Below are 21,480 nucleotides of genomic sequence, written 5' to 3'. Positions count from 1 at the left end.
ACATAGCACTTCAGACTAGGTCAGGTTTCACACCAATCCCCTGTTGCTCATAATGACTCTTGCCTCTCTGGAAGTGTATCAAGGATTTCCCATGCTATTTAATTTCAAAACTGTCATCTGAGTCTGAATAAACATGACCTGTAAAGCCCACTAGAATCACTTATATCTACATCTACATATAAGCAGATTCAAGCTCTCAAATATTTAGGTGAATTCTTGAGCAAACTCCACTGAATCTGTATTTTATCCAGTTTTTTCCCTTTTTCAGTGGAGTGGAAAATAAATCTCTATAACCTAAGAAAACCTAGACTACATTTTTTACTAAAGTGAAAGATGAATATCAGCAAGCAGTGTTTGTCTTGGGTGAACAAGGTTTATTGTTGTCTTTTTATTTTTTACTCCTTTATAATCCATCCAAGTGTTCAAATTGGGCAGGATATAAAAATGCAAGATAAATGCAAACATAAATGAAATAATCCAATTTTACTTTGCCCAGTATTTTATATAAAGAACAGCAGAAATCTGAGGTTTCTCTTGAAAAACAATTCCACTATCCAAGTGTTGTGAAGCAGAGTTGCAAGGTAAGAAAGATAGTCTATATGGATGCATAATATTATAAGTAGGTCTTATTTGTTGATATACTGAATGAAGTTTTGAAGAATCTAATTTTGAACATTCAATTTTCACTTTATAGCACTTGAAAGACATGGCTTGTAATTGAAAGATTAACAGGAGATGTGTGCATATTGCACACATCTAGGTGGATTAATCTTAGACCCAGATTTCCATTGTCCAGTTACGTTATTCCTTTATTATCTAAGAACGTATTGGGTATTACTCTACAGTCAAAATTTAGTATTATTGAAAATAGAACAATTAAGTCCATGTCCCAGAATTGTCAAATAAATTTGTCCCCAGCAGTCCAAGTTATTGAAGAAATCATCTTAAGACACTTAAAGACAGTAGTGTGAGAAACATATACTTACCGAAGTTGTGTGAGTTGGGGATCCCGAACTTGTGGGCCAGGAAGGTACAAAATCTGTAGCTGGAGAATCCCAGATGGATGAGGGAACATTGCTAAACTCATTCCAGTTTCGCTGAGCATCCTGACCATAAACAGACTGTGACACTCCAAGTTTGCTGAAAACCTCTAAGAGATGGCAAGAAAAGTAAGGCAGATAACTTCTATTTTAAATACAAGGCCTTGCTTTTGAATAAATTAACAAAACATTGGCATCCTGAAATAGAAGCATCAAGGTTAAATCTCATCAGATATTAGCTGCAAGTGTATTGCAAATACTGTTTGAGAAGACTTTGCTATAATTTATTTGCAGCCATAGAGCAATTCAATATAAACATCCAGAATTTTGTTTTTTATATTGTTTTATAAGTCAGTCTTTTGCTGCCACTTATACTTTACTTATTGTTTTTTTAAAAAATGTCTTAATTACTTTAATTTTGCTAAATACCTTAGCAGAGAGGGAGATTATCCTGGATTTAAAATGATTCCCCCCAAACCAAAAAACAAATGCGAAACTATTTATAAACTTAAGACAAAAATATTATGAATGCTTATCTTTTTACCTTACCAATCTATGCCAAGTCTAAATAAAGATAATCCTAGAATTTCTCTATAAAATGTGTACAGGTCTCACATGTGTGTACGTATACACCTCAGAAACCATGCTAATAATAAGGAAAGGGCCAGGCTAATAAAAGGTACTATTAAGAGATAGATTGGTTATAAAATGTATACAAGTACTCCTTGCTTAGTGACTGCCTCATTTAGTGACTGTTCATACTTATGAAAGGGATGAAAAAGGAACTTTGTGATCAATACTTGCATTATGACCTTCACAGGTCTGTAAAACAAAGGAAAGCTGAAGTGAGACAATAAGGACAGTCCTGGCTTCACTTAGCAACTGTTTTTTTAACAACTGAGTTGCCACTCCTAATTTTGGTCGTAAAAGGACTACCTATGTATCATTATTAAATAAACTTATTTCCTAACTAACATTTGTCTCATACACAGGAACACACAAAGGCAAACACCTGCATATTCTGTTCTATCCTTCCAGCAGAAATAGCCACCTCCCTCCCCCTACAATATAAGTGGAAAATCTTAATACTTCCATTAGAATATAAATGCAAAACTTGAAAACATCAGTATTTAATATTTGTAATATTAGTCAGAATCATTAACTACTGTCTGAAGCAGTGCATAAGTATATTAATACGTTTTGGATGTTTTTATTCCACCTTTATTATTTTTACAAATAATTCAAGGCAGAAAACAAACCTAATACACCTTCCTACTCCTATTTTTCTCACAACTCCTCCTCTGTTAGGTGAGATGGGCTGAGAGAGTGACTCAGCTGGGTTTCATGCAGCACTAGAACTCACTGTCTCCTGGTTTCTAGCTTACTGACCTATTTTCTGAGTTATGTTCTACTCACCCAACTTACCTCCAGTTAAATTAAAAGAGTTTCCAAATGCTGAGAAAGAGTTCAAAGGAGTAAAATCTGGGCTGCTAGGATTGCTAAGAGGACTCCACAAACCAGAACTAAGAGAAAAGAGGGACATTTTTGTTAGGAACAATCATTTCTATACAATAAACCCAAAATACAATTAAACATTATATGGACTATCAATTTCAGCATATCAAAATCATATTTAGTGAAAATACTAGTAGAAAAAATCTTGCTCTGAGTTATTGATATATGCCATGAGAACTGCACTTTAAAAAATAGATAATTTACAAATCATTACATAGCAGAATTAAGTCACTTTTGGTTTACCCATAAATATCAGAAAGGCATTATCATTCAATTCTATGTTGGATTTTTGAGCCACTGCACTGTTCTAATAAAAACCTGTAGACATGCAATACTATGCTAATTGTCTTGTCCTTCAAGTTCAGAAAATTTAAATAAGACAAGTTTTAAACATAGAAAAACAGAGATGTAAACTTCTAAATCATATCCTAATAGGTTTAGAGTTTTTTTCTGTTTCAAAAAGATTACCTGTCAGAGCCATCGCTGTCCACAGCTGTGTGTGAAATGCTCATACAGCCAGAAGGCTCAGCTTTGATTGGTGAAGACTTTGTTAGGCCACTGCCACCTGGAAGTTTTAATTAGCAAATAAGATGATATTGGAATTGCAGGCTACCACAAAAATTGCTTTTCCAAGTTTCTGTGTTACCTGGGCTTTTATCATAACCAGCAGCTACAGCAGCAAAAGTAGGATTTCCATTCCTGCCAGGAAGAGAAGCTGCCTTTGTCACCTTATGCTTGGCACCACTAAGCAGTTTGCTTTTCGAGTCTCTACAAAAGGTGAAAAAACATATTATTCCTTACAATGTACTAATATTGGATTTGTGGTGACAATTTATATCCAGAGCAGAGAGCAAAACAATGTGAAGTGTTAATATGATTTATAAAAGCTAACTATTACAAGTACAGGAAGTCCTTGTATATTGACAGGAATTGGGACTGGGAACTCTGTTGCTAAGTGACATGGGTGTAAGGTGCAATATCATACACAAAGGCAGTTTTGGCACTCCTAGTATATGGTATTCTCATCCAAATCCATTCCTTTCATATTTGTTTTTAATTAACTGTTACTAACTCTTGTCAAATTATTTAGAAATCTGATTTGATTGCTACAATGTAAATATATCTCAATGTTCTATAGAAACAGTTATCTTACGAGAATCTCTGATAAATTGCTTCATACATTTGGAAGAGAAGACAAGTTTTCAGAACTTTCAGCCACAAAGAATAGGCATATATAAAATGCATTTGATACAGTAAGGGTATTAAACTCTGTGTTTAGTTTTTATCTGAACATACTTGCAGTTGTTCACAATGCTGCTATAACTATTCCGTTTGGCATAGGCCAATGACGCAGGTGGTGGAGATGGAGAAGCAGATGTTGTGAGGTCTGTCTTTGTTTCAGAAAAGCATCTGCACTAATTGTTTGCAGAGACACTTATAAAGGTTGTCAGAAGCTGGAATGAGAACACAATTGTTAAAAGTCCCTCATATTCATTTTCCTAAAAAACATTTAGTAGAGCACCAAACTGAATGTTCTTTACTTCAGATACCATATGCTACTTAAGGTTGCATGCTATTCAAGACAAACTAGGGAGGGTGGTGAAGCCCAGTACATCTAATTTGCAAAAACAGTTTCAAACTCTCACCCACCTCTCCTCTATTTTATAATAGTTTTTCCCAGGACAGTTCGCGGTGGTGGTGGTAGTTTAAAATAACTCTTTCAATGTAACTTAGTTCCAATGTATCTTACTAAAGGACTGTGTGAACACCCTTTTACATTCATTTTAAAGAAAAATACATGAATATTGAGATATCAAGTGCTAAGTCATTGTGCTGTGGTATTTTAAAAGTTTGGACATTTTAGCAATTTTCCCTATTCAGTGAAAAACTGAAATGAGTGTTGATCTTGAACTGTACAAAAGAAATTCCAATTTCTTCCACTAAAAAAAGAACGAAAGTCTGATATATATGAGTTTCAGAAATTCTGTCAAGCTCTCACTGCAGAAGAATTTACTAAAGAGGAAGGTTTGAAAAATAGTATTTCTTGTGTAAGTGTAACTTTTGTGTTGGAGAACCCTGTGACTCTTTGGATGATGGTTTCAGAGAGAAAAGCAGTGGGAGTAGGAACAACTTCCAACTTCCTGCCACTTTCTCCATTGGCTTTCCTTGCAGGAAGCTTGCAGGAAGCATTGGAAATCACAATCATTGACCATGGAGATACTGCAATGGTCACAACCTTACAAATAAAATTAGACTAAGTATTGTGGAAATTTCAATACACTGAAGTAATGAGTTCCAGATTTTTGTACATTCTTTAAATTAGTGGATTTTAGGCACCTTGATTAAAAAAACTATAGCAGTATAATGCAGAGTTTAACTTGAGAATACAAACAGATAAGCACAATGACAATTTTAGCAGTATGTAGACAACCGTCAGAATAGATAGGTTTCACATCCCTTTCCTTTTATTGTTTTGAAAAAAAAAATCAAATTTATTTGAAAAAAAAAATTAGGCCGTGTCATCATAAAGTTGAACTGACACATGGTAAAGGTGTATGAAATGGAAAACATTCTTTTTTCCCCCAAACCTGACACAAAATGCAGTGTTTTGGAAAATTTTGCTGAATTTTTATAGATTGTCTCGCAGAAATAAAACCTGAAACACTTGGCTGTTCTGTGCTTTGAATGAAACAAAATCAAGAGGGATGCTTTAGTGATTTTACAAGGGAGGTTAAGGCTGAGGAGATACTTCCTCCTCTTCTAGATGGCCTGTGTGCTCACCCAGCCAACCTCTGAACTTCCCAGAACCTTCCCTCTCCTCAACTATCACCACTGATGGCCCCCCTGCAGGATATTAAAAGAAACCCACAGAATTATTTTTGGTCTAATTTTTAATCTATCCAAACCATTGAGAAGAACCCTATTTTCATTATACCAGAAACAAAACAGCCTTTTTTATGCAGGTAAAATGTAATATAGCACATATGTTTTCAATTTGGATAGGCCAGTTAAAACAAGCTGTTCTGGTACAAAATGTTTGCATATCTATGACTTGGTGGATACTTACAGCTGCCTTCTTTGTGAATTGGTACTGAATCCCACTCTGGTGTGGTGAATCTTTTCTCCTTCTGAACTGCTGGTATTGCCTAATTCTTGACCAGAACCACTAGAGAAAAACTTTGCTAATGATGATGGCCTGCTATCCATCATTTTCAGACTTGTACCTACAGAGAAATAATAATTTAAAAAAAGCTATAATTACTAAGATAGAATACTTCTTTAGCTTCATATGTAAGATCAATAAAGAATAAAAGAGAACTGAAGTCCGTTTCAAATTATTTTAAAAATCCTTATTTTACTAGTCATACCTTTCATTTTCTGGAAGTTTCTTGATTTGAGTCCATTTGTGCATGTATGCGGAGCAGATAGCTTTGATGAAAAGTTTTTGTGCTGTTTACTTTCAAGTGATGAACACGATGCCTCAAAGGAACTAAAGCAAAATTACAAGCACAAAAAAAAAAAGTCTTTGTAGTAGACTGACTGGTGAAAAAAAATCTTACATTCCTAAAATGCAGAACAGATTATCAACTTCTCTAATCTTCATCAATAATAAGCCCAACCCTAATTTTTTTGGTCCTAATATCCCTACCCTGAAAATAAGCCAAGGGGGATGGGCGTGGCCAGCATGAGTGTCGGCACGGGGGAGCAACTGTCTGGCTGCAGCCCGCTGGTCCCTTGGGGCAGTGCAAATACTACTTTTGCCCTTCTCTTTCTGGGTGCAGTGCTTCTGCTTGTTGGGCCACTTCCCCAAAGCCAGTAGCAACGCGGGCAGTTGCTTTGCTTTTTCCTTCTTTTTGGGAAGCTCGTGGGAGGCTTTTTGGCAAACAGAGGAAAAGGGGGAGGGGATGGGAAAGGAATTTTCCTGCCTGTTATCCATTACTCAAGCTCAGCACAGACTGAGGGAAGGATGGCAGGCAGGAAAATCTCCCCCCCCCCTCAAATTTCCTCCTAGTTGCCAAAAAGTCTCCATTCCGAACCTTCAGTTTTCAAAATGGAGGCTTTTTGGTGAATGGAGGAAAATAAGGGGAGGGGTTTTTTTGCTGCCTGTCCCCCATTCCTCAAGCTCAACACAGACTGATGGCAGGCAGGAAAATCCTCCTCCCCATTTTCCTCCCGTTCGCCAAAAAGCCTCCAGTCTGAATGCTGAAAATTCGGAATGGAGACCACGATGCATCCAGCTCTAGCCTGCTGCACCTCAAAAAAGTAAGACCGCCTTGGAAAATAGCCCAAGTGCTTATTTTCAAGTCTAAAAGAAAATAAGACTTGGTCTTATTTTCTGAGAAACACGGTAGATTTAATTGTTGTAACAGCAGAAAAATGTCTGGGTTACATTTTATTTGCAGAAAAACTTATGTTGGGCAAAATACTCCATTAATTATAATTCTCCTTTTCTCTGTTTATATTAGAAACATGTTTCACATTTCCAGAGCCTCCTTAGCATAGAAGACATCACATCAAGAGTCACTGATTCATTTCTGTAAATCATGTAACAACTGAGACCAAAGGCCGCATCATTTCCATATGCTTAGTAGAGAATGTAAACTATTTGGATTATACTATGATTGTATGTAGTTACCTTGGCTTTAAATCTGTTGGAGCATCTTTCTTGCTCATTGATAATTTTTTGCTTTTCCTGTTTTACATGTATTTCAGTTTCTTGTTTCTCTGGTATTAACTGTTTTCCCTTTTGTTTTTCTGGCTCCTGAAAGTAGAAACGGCATGATTGAAACCTTTAAATATATTCAGGTTGTGAATAATGTTCTAGAAAGCAGTATTTTCAATACTGGGCAAAAATCAAGAAACCGGGGAGGGGTGAGGGCATAACCTCAGACTGATAGAAAGTTCAAAAGAAATGTTAGAAGTACTATTTCACAAAAAGGGTAGTGGAAGATTGGAACCACTTTCAGTGGAGGTAGTGGGTCAATCATTAGTACTGAGTTTAAACATGCTTGCGATAAACAATGTCTATCATCTGCACAAATTAAAATAAAAGAAAATTAAGAAAATATAAAAATATTTTAAAATAATAAATTAATTAAAAAGGAAACAAAAAACAAACTCAAAGGGCAGACTTGATGGACTACTACCATGTTTCCCCAAAAAACAAAACCGGTCTTATATTTTTGGGGGCTCCAAAATAAGCACTAGGGCTTATTTTCAGAGAAACATGATTTCAGGGTGATCAGCCTGGCTAGGTGCCCCACACCCTGGCATGTGCACAAGAGGCTGAAAGCATGCAGGGATTGATGGCATCCAGCAGCAACTGCAGACAGCTAGACCCTTGGTCAGTGCACTCTGGGGCTGTGCAGCCCGAAGATGAGTTGATTCTCTGTCCAAGAAGCAGGCAGGCAGAGGTGCTGGAGAAGGCAGGTGATCCGGACCACACTGTGTGGGCTGCAGGAAAGCCAAGAGTCGGTGGGCCAGATCAGGAGGCTTGTCTTCACACGGTGGCATTGGTAGCAGAGGAGGCAGAAGTGCGGGGCAGAAGGCAGGTGATCACAATGCACTGTGCAGGCTGCAGGCAAGTTGAGAGACGCAAAGACAAACCTCCTGTGGCTGGCTGCCAGCTCCGGCCATCAACTCTTAGCATTTCCACGGCGCATCCAGATCGCATGCCTCCCTCTGCCTGATGCTTGAACAGGAATCAACTCGTGCTGTGGCTGCTGTTGGACACTGTCAGCCTGCGCACTTGCTGCCTCCTGTGCTGGCCATGCACACCCTTCACTGGAGCTTATTTTTCAGGTAGGGCTTATATTAGGCACATGCTTAAAAAAGCAGGTTAGGGCTTATTTTGGGGGGGTGAAGGACTTATTTTCAGGAAAACATGGCAGCTCTTTTTCTACCACCAATTTTTCTATGGTTATATGGGTTCTAAACCAAAAACAAATGAAAATTTAATTGGATGTCAGATTTTTTAAAGGAGAGAATAATTTTATTATACATCAATTTTCTTCTTCAAGCTGTCTCACAAAAATGACCACATACTTATTAAACATTATAGATTCATCTTACATGACTTCATTCTCTTCTTATCTAAGAAGTTGGATTAATATAATTCCACCCTCCAGAAATAGCCTTTTAATCATATAATCTAGGTTTTCATTCTAAAATTAGCATTTAGAATTTGAAACCTCTTCCTAAAAGCTATTTTAAACTTTAAAGACAGATTTTAAGTAAATAATCACTTTTCTATAATGCTAATGCCTTATAGCTATGGATGGTTTGTCCAAAGAACATTTTGTATCTCTCTAAAACTCTGGATACTTATTATTGCCTGCATTGTCAATTAGCCCTAATCCCACTCTGGCAGAGGTAAATCTAGTTTTCCTTCCAAACTGATGGTTTTGTGAATTAATTGTGAATTAGGGCACAGGAAGGAACTTTGCTAAAGGTTCAGATTGCCTCATATTTTAACACTATAAAATACAGCAACAATGGATGGAAGAGAACCACCATATCAAATAATGTTATCTGCTTATTTATTTCTTAAATAGATTAATATAAAACTTTAAACCACAGTGATGTTGATAATTTTTTAAAAATCTACTGAAGGCATTGAATATACAAGATTCTAGTTTTTTAAAATGCTATCCAAGCTATTCCTATTAAAATTATGTACCTCTTTCAGAACGGCTTCTGTATCTGGGTTTGAAGTTTCTGTTGTGGGTGAAGAACTGTCATCATCAGCTAGAGCATCTCTTAATTCATCCTCTTGTTGCCTACCCTTTCCCCTGTGTTCCTTTTCTTCACGTTTCTTTGGGGGTTTCGATTTTCGCTGGAATTGTTTTCCTTTCCCTAGGATGATAAAGGTAGTTACATTGTTTCAAGATTAAATGTCATAAATCAACATTATTTATAAAACATTAAACAGATATCAAACTAAAATAGTAAAAGAGAAAATCATAGCTAGATGACACATTCTGATATAAACTAATTTCTGCTTTGGATTGTTCTTATAATGGTCATGACAAAGCAGTATTTTGCTATATTTTCTACATTTCTAATGAATTATAACTAATAGAAAAAAATTTCTCTTCCATAGTAATTTAGTTTGGTGGTTGAAATGGTTTAAAAAATGATAATATTAATTCAGAATGCCATACATGATACAGTAGATAATTTAGCAGAAAATAGAACCTCTGGTCATGACCATAATTCGTTCCATAACTTTGGTCGCAACCCGATTTGGTCGTGGCCCGAACCTAATTTTGGAAATATGGTGTGTACAAAAAAAAAAGGGTGCAGAAGAGAAAATCAGCTGTGGAAAAAAATGTGAATTTTTTGGTCGGACCCTGATTTGGTTGTGGTCAGAAGCGGTCACAAATACTTCTGACCATGACCATACATATGATAATTGTTCAGTGATGCCCTTCCTGCAGGAAAAGATTTGGTTCTGGAAGTGAAGGTTGCTATACCTCCCTTCCAAAACTCAAAGCATTAAGCTTAAGAAAACAACCTCTTTTGTGAGGGATAGAAACAATTCTGTATAAATGTAAATAAAAAAGACCTATTCCACAGGCTGTTATACAGGTAAGAAATTCTACTCTATTCCTGTACATCTTTATTTGTCTCAATCCAGGATATATTTCTTGAAATTTATAAGGTCCTGAGACCCTAGTATTATCAATGGGGGGGGGGGGAATACTGAGAGTCCATAATAGGTCAAGTATGAGGCTATATCTCCCCCCCTCCCGCACAATGAGTCAAACTTGTTGACAAGAATTACCTGGGATAGAGATAAATTTTGCCTATGTTTCAATCAGTAATTCCTTTTTGGGTCTCTGCTGATACATATCAAGTTCCAGTATGAAGCCTGCATGTGAAGCATTGGTCTCTCATTTTTTTTACATCTTTACAATTACACATATGTGTATGATAAAGAATGAGACTCAGCACTTTGCCTGCCAAAAGAATGATTGTAGTGGGAACCTTATTTCCATGGTGGTTGGAAAATTAAATTATTGCGGTGAAAGCTTTTATGCAGAAATGAAATCGTTTATCTTGCCTTTTTGTAGATTGGAGGTTAGAGAGAGACTTGCTGTTTATAGTGGCCTAAATTTGCTCAAATCCAATTGCTGTTGATTTTCTATTTATGAAGGACTTTATCACATTGTTTTGTGAATAAGATAACAATTGTTCATTATTTCTGTGATACTCTTTAGATAATACTTTTAAAAGTCAAGGTCTATATAACATGCTGCCTACTAAGCAGCTTTGTGCAGTTAACTGCATTTTTTTTTAAAAAACAACAATTTTGCTATATCAGCATTTGCCTGCTTCTAAGTTAGGAGTTGAGAAGAACCGATGAAAGTTCTTTGATCTGACAGATCTGATCTATCAAAATATGGTAAGCAACCATGGAATAATCAGTAAAGGGTCTAATCAAGCTATTTCAGGAAGCCTGGATAATGACACAGATTTGCAAGAAATCAGTCCAAGTAACAATACCAAAGAAAGAAGGCTTTCAGGGGATGAATGGTGAACTGAAGATGTGTCTATGAAAGTGGAGCTGCTGACTATGGGGAAAAAAGAACTGGTAAGTACACTGGTCCCTTGGAAGCTCTTTCAATAAGGAGAGGATTAAAGGTTGCCTACATGTGCTCTAGAAGGATACTCCTTCTGAGAAGACTGCAAGACAGCGGTCTCCCGTGAATCTGACTTCTTGGAGATGAAGGGACCAGCCATCGTGTTCACAATTGCAGCCTTTAAAGGATATTAAGTTTGCTAACTTCACTTTCTAATCACTTTTGGAAATTGCTTATTATTACTTTTCAGCTAGTAGAGAATTTTAGAATGAACACCAGGTGAATCTACCCACTGTACAACCCAGTATAAAAGAATGTTTTAATAATCTGCTAAAAAAAATAAAGAATTTGAAATGAACATAAAAGCTAAACAGAATTTTGATCTTAGAAAGTTCTAAATGGGCAAGGGTCCAGATAAATTTGAAACATTAACTTTTATAAAATATTTTGGAATTAATTCTAAAGAACAAACATTTCTTGGGGGAAATAGATCCGTTTTTGTTTTTGCAAGACAAGAAAGAGAAGTAATTTTATAATTTTAAAAACTGGATACTAGGGGGAACTAAAGATTCTAGGCAATAACTCCACAAGCCTACAAAACTAGGTTAATTAACGGGGGCCTACAAAATGATGCAAAACATTATGACAATGAAAATATTAAAAAGATTTTGAAGAATGGAGCCATAAATCAGTAAATACCCCCCACATCACACCGGCGGCCTGTTTTTAGGCTGCAGGGAGGCCTGCTAGACCCAAAATGAGGTGTGGGGGGTTTCACATGCATGCATGGGAAGAGTCATGGTAGCATGTGCAGGGGGTGGAGCAAGTGTATGTGTGTGTCACATGCACATTGCATTATGGGTTCGGGCATGCGCATGCCTTTGGCATGGAACAACAAAAAGGTTAGTCATCACTGGGCTAAGGAGAATTGTAGCTAGAAAGAAAAATGACACAAAGGCAGCTGGTAGATCAAGTCAGTTTTTAAAAGTTTTAGGACCTGAAAAAAATGATAAGGATAAATTGTAGACCTCTGGGCCCATTTTTGGGTGGAGGGATCAATGTCCCTAAAGCAGATTTCCAGAAGAGAGGTCCCAAGAAGACCCAATAGAACATCAACATTGTGCTAGCCACAAGAGTTTGCCAGTTAAGTTTTGTTCAGAACCCTTAAGCTAAGAAGGGGAATGCATTTAATTGAAGATAAAACTCAAGTTAAGATAAATACACTGCTCTGAAGAAGACCACAACTTTTCAGGCAACTGCTAAATAGCAGACCAATTGGAATGACTTGTTTCCTTTATTACATTCCAACTTTTAATGGCAAACATGCAGGGTGGAGCAGTGCAGGACAGGGTTAAGTCAGGGCAGCATAGGTTTTAATGGCATGCAGTTTATAGAGCTATCAAGATATAAAGACCAGGTTCAGAAGCATTTATCTTCCAATGTTAGAAATATAAAGGAGAAAATGGACTGATTTAGAAAAATAATCTTGTGTACTGTTTTCTCTTTAGAATACCTACATCCTCCCCTGGAAATGCAGATAAAAAATATTATAATGGAAAACCCATTCTACTAGATTTCTCAGACTGGGGAAAAATGCCCCCTAGCTTTTGAGACAAAAAAAAAGATCTACGGGTAATGTATTTTGATGGATAATATGGTAATACTGTAGTTTCAAAACCTTGTACAGTGTGGACCTTTGATCTGTAGTGTATCCAAAAATCATGGAGAAAGCATTTGTGTATGTTCACATTTTTAAAGCTTGGAAACGTATCACTATCATTGTAAGTTATTGCCTCTTCTGTTCATCTCCATTATCTAGCATATTTCTCCAAATCACCAAATCTCTTGATAAGCTGAGATATAGGGTAGTTCTCAATTTTCAACCATTTGAAATTACAATGGCACTGAAAAAAGTGACATGGTCATTTTCACCGTTGCAGCATCCCCATGGTCATGTGATCAAAATTCAGATGATTGGCAACTGGTTCATATATATGATGGTCTGGGGGTCATGTGATCACCTTTTGCGACCTTCTGAGAAGCAAAGTCAATGGGGAAGTCTGATTCACTTAACCGTTTTACTACTTCACAACTGCAGTGATTCACTTAAGTGTGGCAGGAAAGGTCGTAAAAATGGGGCAAAACTCACTTAATAAATGTCTTGCTTAACAACATAAATTTTGGGTTCAATTGTGGTCGTAAGTCAAGAATTACCTGTATATTAGGGGTTGCTAATTCAGATCAGTAAAACCTTACAATGGCTTGGCTCATAAAGAAGAAATGTATGCTACAGGTTTGTCTTGTTTAGAAATATTTTCTTTCAACAACCCATTTTAACTTTATATACTTCCTTTATACTACTTAAAAGCACAGTTAATCAGGAATTTATTACCTTTAGTTTTTGCTACTGGAGAGGGTGGTTGTTCTGTAAATACCTCTGGAGAAGGTGATTCTGGGTGATCAAAGTCTTTATCCATGGTTTCCATGAGAGTGGCAATATCAGAGTCTTCTGAACTATGCCTTGTATTATTAGCACATTCTGAATGTGAAGGTGCAGGCTGCTGCATTTGTGGTGAGGAATTTTCATTCTGCTGTTCTTGTTGCTGAGATACCGCTGGTAGCTCTGGTAAATGTTGCTCTAGTAAAACTGATGCATGCTGCTGGTTTGATTGCAAATTTTGTTTTGTACTTCTAGATTTCCTGCCTGCTGCATGATTCTGAGTTGCAGCATTAGAATCCAAGCAGACAGAACCTGCTCTGTTCATAGCCTGTGCAGAACCTGCCTGCACAGAAGTTCTGTTCGCAATATTAGAACTGTTTTTAAATCTCATATTATCAACTTCAACTGAATTTCTATTGCTGTGTAGATTCACTGATGAGTTACATTGCTTATGACTTCCTGCACTGGATCGTGATGAGGAATTTCCTGGTCCATACATTCCTCTGGAAGAACTGTGATTTGACTCTGATCCAAGGGGATTCAAGCTGAAATAAAAATAACCGCCTTTAAATCTCACAATGCAAATATTTAGAATATAGAGATCGACCTACTTACTAAAATGCATGAGACTTTAATGACTAGGTATTAAATTTAATACAGTGGAATAAAAATACATGGAATTAATGCTTAATTTTGATCTAAAAGCTCAATATATAAATGTTTCCATTCCATAATCACCTGCTAATCCCACCTTTTAAGATTCCACCTGCCATTCTTTCTTCATGTACATATTTTCTGTATAACTGAGTTTTACCCATATATTATCCTAAGAATTCTGCAAATAAATAAAGTCTGGTCTCATACATCACTTATAATATGTTCAAGAACATGATAGAATCATACCAAAGGATCTGTACATTAGGATAAGGATAAAGCTGTTCATTATTATTTGTTTTTGCATTTTGATTTATTTTCTACTTCTATTGCTACAAAATATAAGATGTATACCATGGATTTACTAATTTGATGTACATCCAGGATTAAAATAATATTTAATATTTTTCCCCTTAAAACTGATAATCCAATTTTGGAAAAATAATATTAATTGGCATTTATTAGGCAAGATGATACAAACAACACGTTTGCCCAGTGAATTTTAATTCCATAATTATTCTTTATGTACACTGATATGCTCAAATGTTGCAAGTCCAGTACAAATCCATTCTGAGGACAACATACATTAATGAAACTGTCACTTTGAAAGCATTCAATTTCTAAGTAAAGCCATACTTTCCATCAGATGAAATTCCAAGTATCTCCTGAGATCGAATGGCCTTCCCATATCAAAAGGAGGATTGGAAGCTTCAAGGAAAGGCGCCTTCTAAATGGTTCCCAAATTCCTTGAGCTTCTAAATAGGCTGTTCCAATTACCAAAAGGAAGAGCACACTGCAAGAGAATTAAGTGCTTTTATTATTTTGATTCTTAAAATCAAAAGATACAATGGCAGTCCGTTTACTAATTATAAAATTCCTTGATTTACTAAATGATAAAATATACAAAATAGCTTAAATATTGATTCAACCAACCAGACAGGATTTGTTTTAATTTTTACTCTTCAATTTATAAAAAAATGGCAAGCAGTGCAAGAATTTCAGTAGTAATCCATTTACGACTGATTGCAACATTCCAGTCACTTGATTACGATTTGTTACTTTCCCAGTGATTTCCAACAAATACACAATTGGGGAAGCTAGATTCACTTAACAACAATTTGGTCACTTAATGACCAAGGTAAAATGGTTGTAAAATTGGGTCTGTTACATGATGATTCAATTTATTACAACATTAACTTATGATGGAAATTTTAGTCCCAACTTATGTGGGCATAAGTTGGGGACTATCTGCATGAAGACTTATTTCTTAATAAGTAGAGAAGACCAGTAAACAAAATATGTAAAAAAAAGATGCTTAATACCTCATTATTCCTGAGACTACTATGTACAGTGCCAACTCCCAATTTGGTCTTGGCAAAGCTTCTGCACAAGTTGCTAACATGTGATAGGGAAGAGATGCATTTAATACAAATATAAATTCTGAGCCTCCTGCTGTGGTTAGTTTCAGTTCACGAATGACTCTGGAGTAGTGAAATCTGGTGTAAACCTGTTGACATAAAGAAATACTGTCTACTTATCCAGGTTGTATCATTTACAACAACAACAAAAACAATTTTGCACATTCCAATTAAGTTAGAGCCATTCTAAAGTCAATGTCACTTTTGATGGCCCACAATAACCAATATAATAACTTCCTTCGATTCTTGTTAAAAAAAACCATGCACAATATTGAAAAAGCGAAGCATTTTTCATCATGAAACATTTTGGGTGTTCATAGTAAAATATATGTAAGTAAAATAATATGGGAGTGTAGAAAACTATTGAAAAATACAAGAAACTTAACAGAACATCTACTATAATTTGTTCCTGCCCCAATTGTAGATAAAGGAAAGGAATAATGAGCATATGCCTAATGAACTTTCATTCTATAATCCACAAGGGTCTTGGATATTTAGGCTATTTAAGTATAGGCTATCCTCTATCTTAGCCTCAGGTGGCATATTCAGTCCAAGATCGCTATGTTCAGTCATGCACATACAGTTTCCAGAAAGACCCCAGAGTAAGGCATCATACATGAATACCAACAACACTTACAATATGACAATGTCTTTAGAGGCATTGGCACTTAGTGCAAATTCTTGGCAATTAACTATTTTAAATCCATATCCTTCACATAAATATCCACTGATTTCCATGGATTTATGTTAAGCTGAAGCTGCCCTGTATTTTCCACTTTGAATGTTCTTTTCAGAGTAAAATTTGGCTCCTTCAACTTTGTTTCTGTAACAAAGAGAACAAAATGTTTAATATTATAATCCATAAGTTATTTAATAATAAGATATTAGTCTATATCTGTTTTCTTTCTTTTAATAAAACCATCATTGGCCCTTATTTAGTCTTTTTTAAAAGGAAAAAAAAGTAATACTATATTTACTATCTTTCTTGAGCACTTTTTCATGGAATTGACTGTTTTAACTCTAGTGATTAAAATACTCACTTTCTGTACAATCTTTTAGTAATGCTTCAGTGATTTTGAATCTCAATGAACTGGTTACTCCGGGTGCTTTTCCTGCAATCTTCAGGCTTTCTGTTGTTCCTTGTCCTTTAACCATTATAACATCTATTACTGTTAAATTGTTTCTATAAAACAAAAGCAATAGAATCATTATAAAATTAACCACATAACAATGTTTAACTATTTTGAAGCTATTCCGCAATTTCGATTTCAATCAGAATAGAGCTGGAAGGGACCTTGGAGGTCTTCTAGTCCAACTCCCTGCTCAAGCAGGAGACCCTATACCATTTCAGATAGGTGGCTGTGCAGTCTCTTCTAAAAAACCTCCAGTGATGAAGAACCTACAAACTTCTGACTGCAAGCTGTCCACTAGTTAATTGTTCTCACTGTTAGGCAGTTTCTCCTTAATTCCAGGTTGCTTCTCTCCTTGATAAGTTTCCATTCATTGTCTCTTGTCTTGCTTTCTAGTGCTTTGGAAAATAAGTTGACCCCTTCTTCTTTGTGGCAGCCCCTCCAATACTGCAATATTGCTATCATGTCACCCCCAGTCCTTCTTTTTTCTAGAATAGCTATACCAATTCCTGCAACCATTCTTCTTATGTTTTTGTCTCCAGGCCTATAATAAATATTAGTTGCTTTTCTTTGCAATTTTCAAAAGTCTCAACATCTTTTTTGTAATGTAGTAACATTAAAGTAATGGAATATTCTAAGTGTATCTTAATATGGAATTACAAAGCGGTAGTAATACTTCATGTGCTTTTGATTCTATGCCTGTGTTTATAAAACCAAGGACTGTATTCGATTTTTTGGTTGCTGCTGCATACTGCTGGCTCATGTTTCAGTGATTGTCCACTAGGATTCTAAGGTCTCTCCCGAATTATTAGTTTACGATGGCAATTGTGCCTACAATTTCTATGACTAAGCGATGTGGTCATAAAGTGTACCATTACGAGATCACATTGCTTTTGATGGCAATCCTGGCAGTCCTGGCTATCATTATAACTCTAGGACAGTGATAGCTAACCTTTTTGGTGCTGAGTGCCCAAAGCGCACACGCACCCCCAAAATGCAATGCAAGTGCCCCCCCTGCGCATGTGCCCCCCTTCACCCATTTTTAGCTTCCAGGTTGGTGCAGAAGACTTTCCAGGCCCAAAACAGGCAGGGGATTGCTTATCATTGGGTCAAATGTTTGACAAAATGCAGCTATGTCTCTTCATACAAATATGTTTTCTACATAATAATCAATACTTAAATAAATTACAATCTTAGTTAATTATCTTTCCTCTAATGCAAAGTATTTATGAATATTATAGTTGATTTGATGACATGAATATATATAGCAATATATACATTAAAGATAGATTACTTGTTGTTTAGGACAAGAAGTTCTATGTTGGATCAGGTTTACATACAATACTTGTACAAAACATTTCATCTAATTTCTTATACAGCTATAAAATAATTGCAAGTCATGTGACTAATCAACCTGTAAAAAGTATAGTCAAAATTCAGAAGTAATATTTGTGTTAATTATATTCAGAAATCATACTATACCTGATAATTATTAGGGATGAAACAGTTTTATTAAGATTGGAGTGAATTTTATTTTAATAGATTTTCTCTCACCAGGTTTTAAAATTACATTTAAAACTGACTGCCGAGACAACCCTTCTATAAATCCTGTGGAGCTCTGCAATGTCTGACCCTTTAAAAAAAGAACAAAATTCAGAAGTTATAGAATTGTATAAAATGCAACATATATTAGAAATTTTAAGTTTTGATATATAAAAGCAAATCCATATATTTAGTAAATACATGAGAGTCCCTAACGACCAAAGCACAATTTGTAGATGTGCATATTCAGATAGAATTCAATATTTTGGTTTGTCACTGACTTCTTTCAAGTAGCAAGACTAATTTTGGTATCAGAGCTACATTTAAAAAATATCTCTTTGGTTTCTGACAGATGTATAGAACATGGCATCAATACAGTGATTTAGCAGAATGGAAATTTTGTTTTGTTCTATTTTGTGAAGTAACTTTAAGTAAACATTTTTGGGTAACTTACTACAGCGGGGAGAGGAATGGGCCCATGGTCCAAGGCCTGTTCATTCTGCTTTGGGATATTCATTAAGTGCTAGTGGAAATACAATTTGAACCAGGAATTCTAAATATATAGTTCTTATTTGTAATTACTATATTATACCAAGATTGACATCTGAAGAAAATCAAGAAGTGAGAGTTACTTACACAATTTCTAGAAACTTGAAATTCTAATGTCTTCAAATGATGTCTCCTGTTTTACTTAAATTAATCTAAAAGAACATATTTTATTAGCCACATTTATGCATTTATAAAAAATAAAAGTTTATTTGAGGAAATACCTTTGAAAAGGTATATTAAAAATATATTTGAATAATATTCTAGGTGAATTACACTCCATAGTAAACTGTGAAATATTTTTGCTTAAAGAGCTTGTTCAAAGTTGCAGGTGCAGCTAAACAATCAAAGAGTCATCCCTTTTATGCATGTACAATGCATATCAAGCAGAAGCAGAGCTTTGATCCCATGGTCACCCCTCTCATTTGAAACCAGTGACCATCACTAAGGACACCCCAATCATATGATTGGGGGGATCCATTTTTCAAATGGGTTATGCATTAAGCAGACAACAAAACCACAGGAACTTATAATAAAATATAATGACATCAAGGCAGGGAACATACAGTTAATCTCTTATCAACCCTCTTAATATCAACTGTTACCTGTCAAGTAGCTTATCTACAAAGACTGATGGATTACAGTATAGCGCTATGGGAAGAAGCTGAGCAAAAACGGGAACATCCGCAGGATTTTCTAGAACAATTTCTTCTTCCTAATGAACAAATTTAAATTCAGATTTATTGTATAAAAGGGATAAAAAAATATTAAGCTTTACTCTATTACAATGCCAAGACTTACAGAAGAAACCATTTGTATTGGTAAGTGAGAAATCCACTGGTGCTGTGAGCCAAGTAAAGAGGGCCAGGCCAATTCTGCTGTGATTTTGGATGCACAGCCTTTTGAAGATCTGTGTCCACTTCAAATACAGCATTCAGCCTAGGTATTAAAAAAAGTTAAACAAACAAAAAAGTAACAGTAGTTCATGGAATTCACATGATATAAAAAACCATATTTTCACAATTCTGCATTACATTTTGATTTAAAAAGAATTATATTTCATTAAATACAGTACATTATCAACTCTAGTTATAGAGAAATAATGACACAAAGGAGGGAGGACATAATACTGAAGAAGACATAAAAACATTTTACATAGTAAAATGATGAAACTATTCTATATATAATTGGCATATGTCCGTCTCTAAGGGAGATGGGAGTTCAAAAATATGAAAAATAAATGAAAATAATAAATATGGAAATTGGAAGATTTGTTTAAAATGCTACTAGGCCATAGAATTAAGCTATTGCTCCCACATTTAATGAATGGAACCATTATTAGTAAAGGTCACTATTAGTGGCAGGCACATGCTTCTACAGTAAGGAATCAAAGAATTTATGAACCACAATATGACTAAATAGAAGCATTCACAAGATGGTAAAATCAACTATCTGACAAACGTGTACTCTGATTCTTTGAACTATTTAAAGACCGATATAATCAGAATTCTTACAACATAATCTTTGTGCATGTGCATATTTCTGTGTGTCAAAAAGATCAAGACAGCAAGTGTGAATGTACAATCAAACTCCACCTATTTTTGCATTAAGCACTCATTTATAAGGTTGAAGCATTGTTGCTCACTTATCTCTATCTTGACTTGCTGACCACTTCTGTGGGCATGCCTAGTATAAACTAAGGAAAAACACTCGTTACCGTTTTAATCTATAATAATTTCTCCAGTATATTTGTTGAATCGTTTATCTTAAGTTTCTAGTGTTCTAAACTGATTCTTGCAATTTGATTAGAAAATAATTTCTTTTGTTTTCTTATTGCTTAATACATATAATTTAAAACATTTTAACAAGCAAGTAAAATGATGTTAAAAAATCAGAGTTAACTCAATGTAACTGTATTTTTTAAAAAACTCACTGATTGTTTGAATAATCTCTTATTCCAATCCATTCTCTGAATAAATTATCATGCAACCTCCCAATCTGAATCCCATGCATCTTCTTGCATTGACACACTGTGCTGTACTTTGATTCAGCTAGAGAAAAAAACAACCACCAATCAATGATTTATCCAAAATGCCTTCAATAATAACAGCACTTTAATAGTTAATTATAGAATAATTACTTACATTTACTCAGAAAAGGACAAACCTACATAAACAGTGGTTTCCACACTGTAAACCAGGATCAAAATAAATATTAGCTATCTGAAAAAATATAAGATGGAAACAACCTGAATAACAATAACATATCTTGGGACAGCAAATATATAACATGTTTAGTGTACTCCCAATATCGGCAGAAAAATACTTGAAATTATAAAGTAAAACTGAGAAATACTTTCCTATTTGTATACCTGAGAATCTTGAAAATTCTGTTAGGGTTTTATATATGGAATAGGAGATTTCAAAGATGTGTGAGAGTTTGTGATCTACAGAAGCCCTGTTTCTACATGAGCCCCAATAAATACATAGAAACTACGTCAACCAATGCAATAATTTCCTTCTTACTGATTCCAGTAAAAGAGGACAAAAAACTCCCATACAGACTGAAAACTAAAGGAACAAAAAACAAAAACAACCCTTTCCTTTCCCC

General features: G+C 35.3%; 1 protein-coding gene across 1 annotated transcript in view; it reads right to left on the bottom strand.

Annotated features, from left to right (window-relative positions):
• TMEM131 (transmembrane protein 131) overlaps positions 1–21,480 on the bottom strand; it is a 91,234-nt gene that overhangs the window by 1,648 nt on the left and 68,106 nt on the right. The window contains 33 exon segments of the mRNA XM_032226196.1: positions 987–1,150; positions 2,466–2,563; positions 3,024–3,120; positions 3,202–3,323; positions 3,852–3,936; positions 3,939–3,989; positions 3,992–4,009; positions 5,623–5,672; positions 5,674–5,779; positions 5,924–6,045; positions 7,192–7,247; positions 7,249–7,317; positions 9,235–9,410; positions 13,533–14,125; positions 14,871–14,895; positions 14,898–14,948; positions 14,951–15,027; positions 15,557–15,719; positions 15,722–15,741; positions 16,290–16,398; positions 16,401–16,475; positions 16,693–16,835; positions 18,265–18,301; positions 18,304–18,415; positions 18,961–19,006; positions 19,455–19,585; positions 19,649–19,708; positions 19,711–19,766; positions 19,769–19,809; positions 20,804–20,859; positions 20,861–20,921; positions 21,015–21,043; positions 21,045–21,092. Coding sequence (XP_032082087.1) covers positions 987–1,150; positions 2,466–2,563; positions 3,024–3,120; positions 3,202–3,323; positions 3,852–3,936; positions 3,939–3,989; positions 3,992–4,009; positions 5,623–5,672; positions 5,674–5,779; positions 5,924–6,045; positions 7,192–7,247; positions 7,249–7,317; positions 9,235–9,410; positions 13,533–14,125; positions 14,871–14,895; positions 14,898–14,948; positions 14,951–15,027; positions 15,557–15,719; positions 15,722–15,741; positions 16,290–16,398; positions 16,401–16,475; positions 16,693–16,835; positions 18,265–18,301; positions 18,304–18,415; positions 18,961–19,006; positions 19,455–19,585; positions 19,649–19,708; positions 19,711–19,766; positions 19,769–19,809; positions 20,804–20,859; positions 20,861–20,921; positions 21,015–21,043; positions 21,045–21,092 — 3,147 coding nt within the window.

This window comes from Thamnophis elegans, chromosome 11 (genome assembly GCF_009769535.1).
Source record: "Thamnophis elegans isolate rThaEle1 chromosome 11, rThaEle1.pri, whole genome shotgun sequence".
Classification (NCBI taxonomy): Eukaryota; Metazoa; Chordata; class Lepidosauria; order Squamata; family Colubridae; genus Thamnophis; species Thamnophis elegans.
Note: the sequence above shows the minus strand (reverse complement) of the source record. Positions and strands in the feature narration are given on the sequence as shown.